We start from the raw sequence: 12033 nt of genomic DNA, 5'->3' as shown, positions 1-12033 counted from the left end.
AATGTCAGGTTATATATATATTTTTTTTGTTTCCATGTAACAAAAATAATCTGTCTTCATCCACTGATGCCAGGTGAGACAGATTGCACACATCTTTTATTATCTATACAGAATATGAATAATAGTTTGTAAATGCTTTAGCAGTGCTGGAAGCATAATTGAGCTCCACTGGTGACTAGGACCAAACAAAACAAAACAAAAAAAACATGTTCCAAATTACAAAGACTTCTATAAAAAGATGCTGCACAATGGAGTAAAAAAATGTCAATGCACAGCTTACATAATCAAAGTGATAAGCATACTTTTCTCAATTAGGCTCTTCTGCTGAGAAGAAAGAAATTGGAGTAACAGGTTGTAGCAACATAAATGGCCATTCATGATTTTTTGTAGTCCTCCATAATAGAAGGAGCAGAGATTATGACAACAATTAAATAAAAATAGAATCAATATCCTGCTGTTTGCTTTAAATAATTCAATCAATTCATGATATTTGCTTGAACAGAAGAAATTTTCTGTAAAACAAGAAAAAGTGCACACCACAACATGAGCCATCTATTTGAAGATGGAAATGAGGTAACTGCTTCTGCAAAAAAGCAAAGAGAGGTAGGCAAAGCATGAAAATAAAGCTTGCTAGTTTCTATAAAAAAAAATAATGTGCCTACTATTAGTAAAAAAAAACAAAACAACCAAAAGTTGTGGTTATATCACTTCCTTAATGTGAACTATTGTTGGAAGAAACAAATCCTTTCTCAAAGGTGCAGGCTAAAGACTCTAGATAAATAATTCGTGAAAGTATAATTTGCTTTTAAATAAAAGACACTACGACTAACGTACCAGAAGCTTTTCTAGTACACGTTACACAATAGTAATCTTCCTACCAAAATGTCACTGCTCACTTCGTAACATCAGAAATGACTATTTGCATCACCAGACTATAATGCCCAGTTTGTAGACTTATCATCAGGCTACATTTACCTTTGTCATTTTGATTGTATTTTTATGTTTAGTCTGTCAAGGACCTAACTGCCATATCTGTGACTGTGAAAACCAGCTCACTCAACCGGTCCTACTAAAAATGTCACTGTTCACTCACTGGCAATGTAACCAATCATTGTGTCACCAAATCATAATGTCCAGTTTTGGAGACGTGAAACCTTGAATCCTCTGTGCAACCACTATTCATACTGCAGAAAAGGAAGATTATCACTCAAGCCTCCAGATCACAGAACGGTAGAGAAGTACAAAACAATTCACAACAATGGAGGGAGATCAAAGCAAAAATCAAGTTATGTATCGTTGCTCTTTCTTTGTGTCCTCTCTGATACGCCATTTCATGAGGTCCATGCAGGCTTGGGCATCTTCTTTGCTGTCATGGCCACCATCTGGTATTTTAAAAAAAAAACTTCAGCCATTTTATAATGAAACAAAATGAAAACAAATTTTAGGTTAAGGTATATAAGAAATGCTCTTGTGCTAATTTTTTTCCAGCACCCAAGTTTTAGAAATAAACTCTAAGATCAAAAGTCACATCATCTCATTCAAACAACAATACTAGTGCTATGAGCAAGATTAAAATAAAAGACTTTTTACCCATTTATTCTGGAATAACAACATTCAACAATCTTAGATAAAAAATTCTGCAGAGACTATACACACCATCAGTTTGTATGAGCTTTCTAAAAATCTCCACCATGAGGTTTTTCAAAGCTCGCTTATATGGTGGACCTTTCTTGTGGGGAAAGACTACAGATGTATCAACCACTGAAGAATGAATTAGCTGCAGTAGAGAAATGAATCAGAACAGTGCTCAATTACAGCTGGACAGATTACCAAGCACAATGCAACAACTAAACACAGAAACATTGATAATATTACAAAAACATACAACAATGGTACAGCTATGAGAGCATGTAGACTAAACATGAAAATACAAGCAAAATGACAAAGGTAAATACAGACTGATGATAAGAAGCCAAAGAAAGAATTGGCAAGCTGGTAAAATTTATGCAGTTTCTAAACTGTATTGTTCTGATCTGAAAATTCAAAATTTCTATATCATCAACACTTTGTACCGATTTTTTTCCCCATAAAAAAGATCTTTGCTCAGACTTCATTTAGCAATAACTGTTACCAATTTTCAACCAGCTTGCTGCAAGCTTGTTTATAACCAAGACCCATTTTTCAGGAATTTCACTACTGGTAGATTTCTAGTATGTATTAGTCACTGCCTGAAAGGTTTATAGGTAATACTGTTTTTAACGCCAGTCCAATCTTTAATACCTTTAGTGCTGTGAAGTCGCTTTCCAGACTGTGTCCAATGAGTATAGTTTTGTCGCTGAACATACTCAGCAAGATAGCTTGTATGTCCCGCAGTGTTGTCGTCACTTTCTCCAAGTCGCCAGCTGTCAGACCACTGAACCTACATACATGACCAGCATAAATCAGTGAGGAAGGCTAGGCACCTCTGTTATGAAATACAAAGCTGAAAATTAGACTCCAGTAAATCTAAAAGTATGCAAAAAGCTTAAGATGCAAGAAAGCTTTTGTCTTACCTTGTGTTATAGTCAATGATGGGTGTTGATGGCTGAACCAGTGATTCAAAGACTGCTTTGCCATCCATGTTGATAACGGTGACTCTAGCTAGCTCCAGGCCATCTAGCGTGTACACCTAAAGTATTCAAAAGTATACTGATCTGTCATCTGCTCTATCTGATACGAGAACTGATCTGATGTGCCCTGTTTCAATAAATGGTATGCTTAGCTCTGAAGTTTGGTGTGCCTAGGTCTAAAGGACAATTAATTTTTGGGATCTTGTTCATGAGACCACTTTCTTCATTGGATACTAATAAAAGTGAAATAAATCAAATTTAAAACAAGAAAAATATTTGTCTGGGTTTTTTAAAAACATAAATTTTTAATGAAAGTATTTTTACAATACTTCTCCAAGGTGCACAATGTATTGCCACAACAGCAGATTGCTCATTATTATGTATCAGTATTATGTTATGATGAAGTTTAATCCACAACTATATATCTCAAAATCATCAAACTTTTCACTGCTTTGTTCTTTTCTTCATTAATTGCAGCTTCCAAAAGTTGTATACTTATGTCACATAATTTATGAGTTATGGTATTTAAATGGTTGTTTTATTACACCCATTTCACAAAATCTAAGCTTGCATTTACTCAATTAGATGTGCAGACAATATATTTACCATCTCACAATCAAGAGCATAAACTCCACAATTTTTATCAACTGAAGTTGATGGTAGAGTTGTAACAAAGCCTGTCATATTCTGGTATTTATTCCTGTCATGAACATGGCTCTGTCAACAGAAAAAAAAAATTCCAGCTTTGTTTCACCTTCCAGCATTTAACTATTCACAATTATGAAAGTATTACAGATAAACATCCCAAAACCCTATCACCACTACCAGCAATTGCACAATTATGAATTACATTAGCATGGCAAACACATATGTTAAAGAACTATTGCACAAGGTTACTAGGTCTTTTCATGGCAACATAGCTTATCAGCATCGTAAATTTTTCCTTACTAATGCTGGAATACTTACAGAAGCCACCTGACATCCTTTGGAGCCGGTATCAGATTCACAACAATTGTATATTAGCTGCAGGAAGCCATTACCTGCAATGCACATTAATTTTATCTTGCATTTTCAAGATCTGTGTATTTATACAAGCAAGGAAAAAAGTGAATTAAAAAACCTTACAATGGTATAAAGCATAAATTGTGAATATGCTCACGTTTTCTCATGTAAGCCCTGGTCCAGTGGTAAACACACTCCTCTTGCGTGGCTATGGTCCCGTCCGAATTAATAATGAAGCGTTTACCACAACGACAGCAATTCCTCTCATTACCTGAAACACAGGAAATAACACTATAATGAAATCACTAACAGCAAAAATGGAGGGATTTATCAAAGTTAACATCGTAATGGAATGCCACTCAAGAACAACAACCAACTTAAAAATGCAAGCATGAGTACAAACACAAAATTTTGGTAATATGGTAACTTTCTACTTAGCATAATGAAATGCAGTTTAAGCATTAAATGTTATAACACTAAAAATAATGTTATCAGAAACAGATTTTGAAGCAAGATTTATAGGAAGATAAGTTACCTTTTAATAGGACATCTTCCTGATGGTACCTTGTTCCAAAAAATACAGCCTCTCCTCGTTTCTCAGTTGACAGACGTGGAAAGCCATTTTCATGCAACTGCTCTTCTGTCAAAACATACTTTTGAAGTTTGCTGTGGAAATCTTGCACTGAAAGGAGAATAAGAGGTTGATGATGATGATGTCAATTTGTAATGCGCAGGTATCCATTCCGAAGAATGCTCATTGCGCAGAAGGTGTGGACAATAGTGTTGCACCAGCAAAACTAATTAGAATCCCACTAGATGAGGTCTATGGAATCTGACAAAAGCCTTAAATTAAAAGTTAAATAAAAAAAAAAAAAAATGCAAAAAAAAGAAGTGTGGCTAGTCCACAAAAATGTTGTGGAGAACAGAATACAACACAGTCCATATTAGTGTTAACATAATTGGGACCAACCCTGTACATTTTACCATATCACATTACAGAAGTTTACCTCTGACAACAAATCATTTTGAAATCATCATCATTTTCAAAAAGAGAAGTTTTCACTAATTCCAAAATGACAATCTCCTTACCAGATATACTGGAGTCTGTTGCTTTGGTGAAGCTGGAGGGCTTTTTGATTGAGAAACTGGTTTTGGCAGCACGTGAGCCCCCTAGTGTTGCAGCATGTGACTGTGTCAGGGAGGCCCGACGCTGCTGGACAGAGGAGGTTTTTGGGAGTACTTCCTTTGCCTCTGCACGCAGTCGACTGATTGTGTTCACAGCAACCCGCAGATAAATGTTCTTGTTGTTTGAACGCTCATAAACTCCTGTCTCCTCTTCTAGACCCTTTAATTGGAAAATGTAAGAAACATCTTATATCTTTGAAAAAAATTACGCTCAGTGGAGTGTGTATGCAAAATGTAGCTACCACATAAATAATTTCGCTGCCCAAGAAAACAATAAATCAACATGATAAAAATCCCATTAGAAAAAGTAACAGTTTGTATAGTTTCAAGGGGCTCTAGTAATAGAAGTGAAAGGTATATAGCAATATCATCTATCAAAATAGGAAGACACCCTTTGTCACTTTATATCTTCATTCTCTTAAATTTCTTATGTCAATTCTTTATCCAGTGTACAAGAACAGAAAAGAGCATAGCCTGGGGCCACTGATAACCAAGTGGCCTACTGGGCAGCAGTGCCAACAGTGTATGCCTTGCTTTGCAAGAAAGAACAGTTTTCAGCCTACCTTGCTATAAGCTTCCTCTTCAGAACAGAATTTGAGGCACTCATCAATGATAAGGTTCAAGTAGCGCTGTCGAATATTGCTGGGAACTTTACTGCCAAAACTTGCTGGAATCATTGGCCGCTTTAGATTGGTCTGCATGCATGCAAAACACACACACATGCACACAAACAACACACATATATATAAGATTTATATGTCTGCATTGTTTCTTGCATGCAACACAACAATTTATTGATATTGTTATAGTTTTAAGTTTACAAAAACTTTTAAGAAAGTCTTTCCGCAAATAAACTTTTCATGAAGTTATAAACAGAAAATAAATTTTATGGGATGAGAAAATGCTTAATTCATCAGGGAAAATTTTTTCTAAGTGCTGGCTACAGTACAACATAAAACCAGCATAAGAAGCTCCTCAACCTACCACATTAGGAGTATGTGCCACACGCTTTTCTGTTTTAGAAGCTGTAGAAACAGGCACTGGATCTTCAGCCTTCTTTGAAGGAGATTTTGACGACATACAAGATGCAGTAACAGGAGCAGCAGGTTTTGGTGTGTGTGCAATTCTCTTCTTCTCTCTGTTCAAGACATCTGGGGCGCTCTCTGCTGGCTTTGCTAGGCCTGATGTAGAAGACTGAAAAGATCCCAATCCCAACTTCAGATAAAAATGCATTTAATAAATGCAAAATTTGTAAAGTGCATACTCACACTCCTAAGGAGCATGCTCTTAGCGCACAAGAACAAGAACGAAACATGGACAGCATACGAAGGACAGGAAAACAAACAAATAACATATGAACTATAAAAGAATAAACAACCATTCCAAATGAAGAATAAAATCAAATACAGAAAATACAAAGAGGAACCAAGTTTCATGCAAGCAATGATCCAAATATAAATATCTCCTGCCAACCACTTCCTGCTCCTGCACAGCTAGGCGTGCTGCCCTCTCCAAAGCTCGCCTCTGCATCTCCATAATACGATTGTGCATAACTTCAGCTGGGCTAGGATGATGTCGTGCTTGATGCTTTTGCAGCAGTGAAGGTTTTTTCACCTGTGTGAGATTGTGTCCAAGATTAGCTTCCAATCTTTGTATGTCTGACATTGGGTTCCCAACCCTTTTACTCATGATAATGCCTTTCATTTCCATGTTTTCTCAAATGGGGAATGAGGGGGAAGACAGATACTACATCTTAATTTTAATTAAAAAACTTGTTAATACAATGAATGCACACAAATTGAGAATAATGTCTTTATCTGAAAATGGTATTAATAGCATTTAGTATAAAGTTCATCAACAAAAATAACTATTTTGATGGTGTAATTTCTTATAAGGACAAAGAAGATTATTAATTAATAATTTCCAAGTCTTGTACCTTCGTGGCCGATTCATGGGCTATTCGCTTCTTGCCAATGTGGACTGAAGGTATGGGTTCAAGGTTTGTGGTTTTCATGTCTTTCACCAGCTACAAGAAATACAAAGTACCATCAATGCCACTGATAATGTTTTCAGTCAGGAGATTTAATCTTTTACAGTCTATTTTATGCTTTCATCAAGCCCCATTCCTGAATGCCATATTAAAATTTTAAAAATATTTTTATAAATAAAATGAACTTTGCCCTGGTGATTTTTGCTGCTAACACATCCAACTGGGATGTTATTGTCAATACTTGATCTGAAGCTTCATCCAAATTAAAGGACAACACCAGTGAAACATTTTTTCTTTTATGATCGAGTTAAGTTCATTTAAAAATAATTCCCAAAATATGAGTACATTATTACGCTTAATTTTCAAGATGTATGGCTTAAAACTTCAGCATTCTCACCTGCCAATAAGAGAGCAGAAGAAAATTACTCTCCTACATTTGAGAGTCCTGTTGTGTCTAAATAGTATTTGTAACAGCAAGTGTGACTCAGTTCAGCAAATCAATACATGTCTTCAGGTCAGATGAAGAAACAGCTCAGGTTGTCATGTTCAAGAAGTGATTTTTTGCCCAGAAAATGAAACAGCTGATTTTGGAATGCAGCCCTATAGATTTGAACTTTATTTAGAGGCTTAGACCAAAGTTTAAAAAAAATTAAAAGGTCCACTTGAACAGAAATCACCAAGTTTTAACCAGAAATCGTAGTTGGTTTTACCAGCTTGTGCTTTTGTATAGTTGGACTACTGTAGAAAGATATCCTTTTTTTACTGAAAGCCCAAGACTTGCTTGTACTGTATAAATGAGTAGATAATTACCAATTTTGAGATATTTTAAGCAAATTCTTGAGTAGGGTATGGGGACGAAGTTCATACAGCACTTTTGAACAAAGCAGATATATACAAATCTGTATAAACAGATCTCCAACAAAGTTAATTCACTGGTGTTTGTTGCCATTATCCTTAGAGTTTCCTAAATGAGTACAAACTAACTCCATCTGAGTATCAAAGATAACATTTAGCAACAGCACATTGTGTCCTGGTTTGTTTTCTTTTATAGAGGACTGCATCTTTCCTCTTCAAATTCAGCTCATGCAGACAATGCTATTCTTAGAAATACAACCCTTGTGTCACTTCCAATTTTCTTGACAAGTCCGGGCATGATTAAAAGAAAAACATTAATATAATATTTCTTGTCATATAATACCACCAGAATACTTCATGCTCTATTTTCGCTGAGCACTTGTGTTGTCCTTTGAGTTTACATATATGTTGTATCAGTGTAGCAGAATAAACCACTTGTAGCTGTACTTTTGATGCCCCTTCCTTATGCTACATACCACCAATATATGGCTTACAAATGAGATTTATTTTGTCTCTGCATTTTTCTTCATATGTATCTTTTATTTAAAACATGCATAAAGTAGCACTTTAAGTACATGTGTTGTATACATTATGCAAGATGCAAAAAAAGAAACATGCCTATGCAGCCTCTTTGAATAACACCAAAAATAAAAATATACAGTTTGCAAAAACACCTACAAGACTAACTAGAAATCAGACTGTTGTTTAAGGCAAATCAGGTATACAATTAAAAACCGATATTACTAAATGTTGAGATATAAAATGATTTTAAAATGTAAACAATTCACTTTTACCATTATTTGGAGAATTAAACTGCACAAAGGATGGATTAAAATATCTATTGGCTGGAGAACCTGTTACCATTTTTTGTGTGACTTTTATCTTCAATGTTAACCAAAGAAAAAAAAAGACAAAATTCAAATCCTACCTTTTTCTCTTTGGGCTGGGCATGAGGAATTTGAGCAGAACTTTCCCGAAAGATACGAAGGCATTCGTCGAAGGTATCATCCTCCTCCAGGTCACTGTCATGAATAAATGCACTGTAATCTATGTTGCTCTCTGTATCAACATTATTAGGAAAAGTAACTTTGACATCTTTGGCATTTTCTGCGGAGTTCTCCTCCAAGTCATCACTGTCATCACCAAAAAGATTAGACTTAATGGAGGCCAGATCCACAGCAGAATCTTGCACTCCTGACCCTGATCCCAACTTCTTTGCTTTTGCTATGTCAGCAGAAGCGGATGAACTTGAATCTGGTCTGTTCTTGGAAAGAACTTGGGTGCTGCTTGATTTAGATAAAGAACTGGACTGACCTTTCACATCATGTCCTAATTTGAGTGGCCTATTTTCACGTGAGTCTTGCCTCAGTTTTACTTCTTGAGTATGCCCTGTCTTGACACCACTGGCACAACTTGACTTTGATGATTCTGTTTTGCTCTTTCTGGTGCTATCACTTGAGCTTTGCTTTCTGACATTTTTGGAAGATGCAATCTGCTCGTTTTTATAATCCTGTGCATCTTTGGATGAAATATGTGTAAAGGACTTTAACAAGCTGTTACTATGTTTGCCACCAGTACTGTGACTCTCCTTACTACTGATGTGTCCTTTATCCTTGGTCAACTTGTTGCTGTGCTGTTTCTCTGTTAACCTAGACTCTTTGGATGAGTTCTTCCTTTGTGTGCTAGCATTTCCAGCAGTCTTCCTGGAAGATGAGGTATATTTGTGATGTTTTGAAGACATGGATGGAGAAGTTATGTGGTTAAGCAAGTGTGATTTTTCAGATTTACTTGAACTTGATTTTCGTACAGTTTGGGACTCAACTTTTTGACCTGATTTGGAACTGACTATGTTAGAAGTGGAGTGGGTGCTACTCTTGGAGTTGATGTCATCACAGGAGGATTTTAATTTTTCCTTTAATGGCACACTATCTGTGGACTTTAGCCTGGTACTGGCTCTACTGGAACTTTTTGTCTTTGACTTTGTACTGTCTGGAGTTGCTGATTGAGGTCTATTTCGGTCTTTTCTGACATCACTTTTCAGTGACACTGACTTTTTTCCAGTCCCTTTACTGTGTGATGCTGACAGAATGTTTCTGCCAACTGGCACATCTGAAACCTCTACAAAATTTTCATCTGAAGAGATATCATCATCACAGATATCTGCCAAACTGCCTAAACTGTCATTATCATCACCATCTTTCACAGGTTCCCTTTTCAGCTCAGGTTCTGACTCAGTTTCCTCATCACTAAATTTAGCATCAACAGGACCATCATCATCGTCGTCATCATCGCCACAAGTACGCATAATAATATCACTATTGCTTCCTGTGCTTAGTCTCATTTCATAATTTTCCCCATTTAGAGATTCACAAGATAAACGAGAATACCGGGGACCTGAAGTCTGAACTTTGTCATCTATGCTCCTTGGCTTCTTAATCTCAGGCAAGTACTCCTCAGATTTACTGGGACCACCCAAGCCTCCACAGGAGTAGTTGTTCTCTGGGTCATACTCTAAGTCTGTGGTACATTGAAAACTAACCTTTCTCTTCTTGAGTTCTCTTTTAGGGGTTGGCTGGTATTCAGGTACACTAGAGGTCACAGAGGCAGTAAGGGAAGTTGGAAGTGATGGAGTTTTAGGGGTAGGATAATATACTGGTAATAAATCTGCTTCCAATTGTTTGGCAGACTTCTTTCCATCAGACCAGTCTTCCTGAGAATCCACAGTCTTGTAAGATTCAGTATCTATAGCAGTTGGAAGCTGGTACTTGTTGGTGCTATCTGTGAATGATGGGATGGCAAAAGAAGCTGTGGTGTTAGCCAACAGAAGTTCGTTGGCTGACTTTGGAGCACTGCTGGTAAAGGTCTCTTTTGGATCATGTCCAGCTGTGATATAGGCTTCCTCTGTGCCGCTGCCAGGCAATCCTGAAAATGATGATGGACTAGACAGGCTTCCACCAATGGGCGAGGTTGATCGAACACTGGCAGTTGAATAGCTTGGCAGGTCATCTAAAACAAACATTTAGCATTCAGCAGCAAACAAAACCATGATGACCATAGTCAATAAAGCACATAAAGAGATTTTCGCAATAATGTTATGTTTTTATCTAGTTTTCTCAATAAACTTTTCCAGTGCAATGGCTTACACCAAAGTATTTACAGCAAACCCTAAGATGAATAAGCTAAAGCACTTATGCATTTTCAGCAAATATGAACAGATTATTTCTGTTCTAAACAACATTTAAAGTCCAAGGTGCAAAAAAAAACCAAAACTTCCTTGTTAGATAATCACTCTACAATGACACTTTAAATACCATCGAAGTACAGTTAGCAATCTTCCTCTTCCCCCAGATGACTAGGTTTGCTCTAATATAACATGCTGATTTCCAAAATATGAGTGAATAACTCCATTCCTTTTGCAAGATGAAAGTAAAACTTTCAAATGCAGAGAAAACAACTTTATGATTGCTTTAATCTGTAATGTTATGACATGATGAGGAGCAAGTTGGACTTTGTTATTATCACTTTTTGCTCATTTATGTTGTTCAATAATATAAAGCCTCTAATGCTTTTTCTACCACTATACTGCCAGCACCACTAAATTTAAGTTAAAAAGAAACCAGATATCTATGGTTGCTACAATGTCAAACTCATGACAGTAAATTCGTTGTTGTTACCACCTCCTCTCCAGCATACACACTTTTATGTATTATTTTGTTGAGCTATAAAAAAGTATATTTTTCGGTAGATATTAACATTTTAATGGTGTTTCTGCAACAATCTATATGAAAGTAAGTTTCCTCTGCTTCTGATTTCATCAACTGCAACATCTCTCTTTCGGGTTTAAGGTTACTAATTTATTCCGAAAGATTATTTCATTATTTTACGTTTACATGTTAGTAAGGAGGTTCCTACTGTTCTTATTTTGTTTTTGGAAACATCTAAGTTCGCTTTATGTCAGAACCTACCAATACTTCTTCATGAGAAAAAAAATACAGCAAAAACTCAGAATCATTACACTCGCATCTAGTGTCTACCTTTCGATTTTTCGCAGTCTTGTTTTGTGTGTCTGAAGTGACAGTAAGGTCTTTCACATAGACCACTGACGTAAAATGGACATACTACAGCACGAAAATATCCTGAAGTAGGAAACATGACTAGAAGACACAAGTTTCTGCATCCGGAAAATAAGAATCATTCATTGTTGTTGATGTGCAGTAGTGGCAAGTGGCAACCATCCCTATCATTAGACGAACAATGGTGAGATAACCCACTCCAACAAATTTAGATGCTTAGCAATATTCACCAGATTTTTTTATGTCAATCTACAAAAGAAACATAGATAACTTTTACAGTTACTATAGTTATGACTGTCCAAAACGTTTATCTTAATGA

General features: G+C 36.2%; 1 protein-coding gene across 1 annotated transcript; it reads right to left on the bottom strand.

Annotated features, from left to right (window-relative positions):
- Positions 1-79: 79 nt before the first annotated feature.
- Positions 80-12014, bottom strand: LOC112573635 (RNA exonuclease 1 homolog). The gene is made up of 15 exons (XM_025254188.1): positions 11676-12014; positions 8570-10647; positions 6733-6822; positions 6270-6410; positions 5781-5990; positions 5360-5491; positions 4701-4956; positions 4147-4293; positions 3769-3882; positions 3576-3649; positions 3216-3326; positions 2553-2668; positions 2281-2419; positions 1657-1777; positions 80-1382 (listed from the first exon to the last, which is right to left on the bottom strand). Exons 1-15 carry the CDS (start codon positions 11791-11793, stop codon positions 1282-1284), a joined length of 3948 nt encoding a protein of 1315 aa, XP_025109973.1. The 5' UTR covers positions 11794-12014; the 3' UTR covers positions 80-1281.
- Between the last annotated feature and the right edge of the window lie 19 nt (positions 12015-12033).

This window comes from Pomacea canaliculata, linkage group LG10 (assembly GCF_003073045.1).
Source record: "Pomacea canaliculata isolate SZHN2017 linkage group LG10, ASM307304v1, whole genome shotgun sequence".
NCBI lineage: Eukaryota > Metazoa > Mollusca > Gastropoda > Architaenioglossa > Ampullariidae > Pomacea > Pomacea canaliculata.
The sequence above is the reverse complement of the archived record's forward strand: the minus strand, read 5'-3'. Positions and strand labels throughout refer to the sequence as shown.

Bases quoted from the DNA above. Each gene is read 5' to 3' on its own strand.
- LOC112573635 (XM_025254188.1), bottom strand. From the start codon at position 11,793: ATGTTTCCTACTTCAGGATATTTTCGTGCTGTAGTATGTCCATTTTAC. The intron at 5,991-6,269 runs GTTGGCAGGAGA...GGATCTTTTCAG, and splicing joins CTGTGCAGGAGCAGGAAGTG to TCTTCTACATCAGGCCTAGC. The intron at 3,883-4,146 runs GTAACTTATCTT...CCTGTGTTTCAG, and splicing joins GGAAGATGTCCTATTAAAAG to GTAATGAGAGGAATTGCTGT.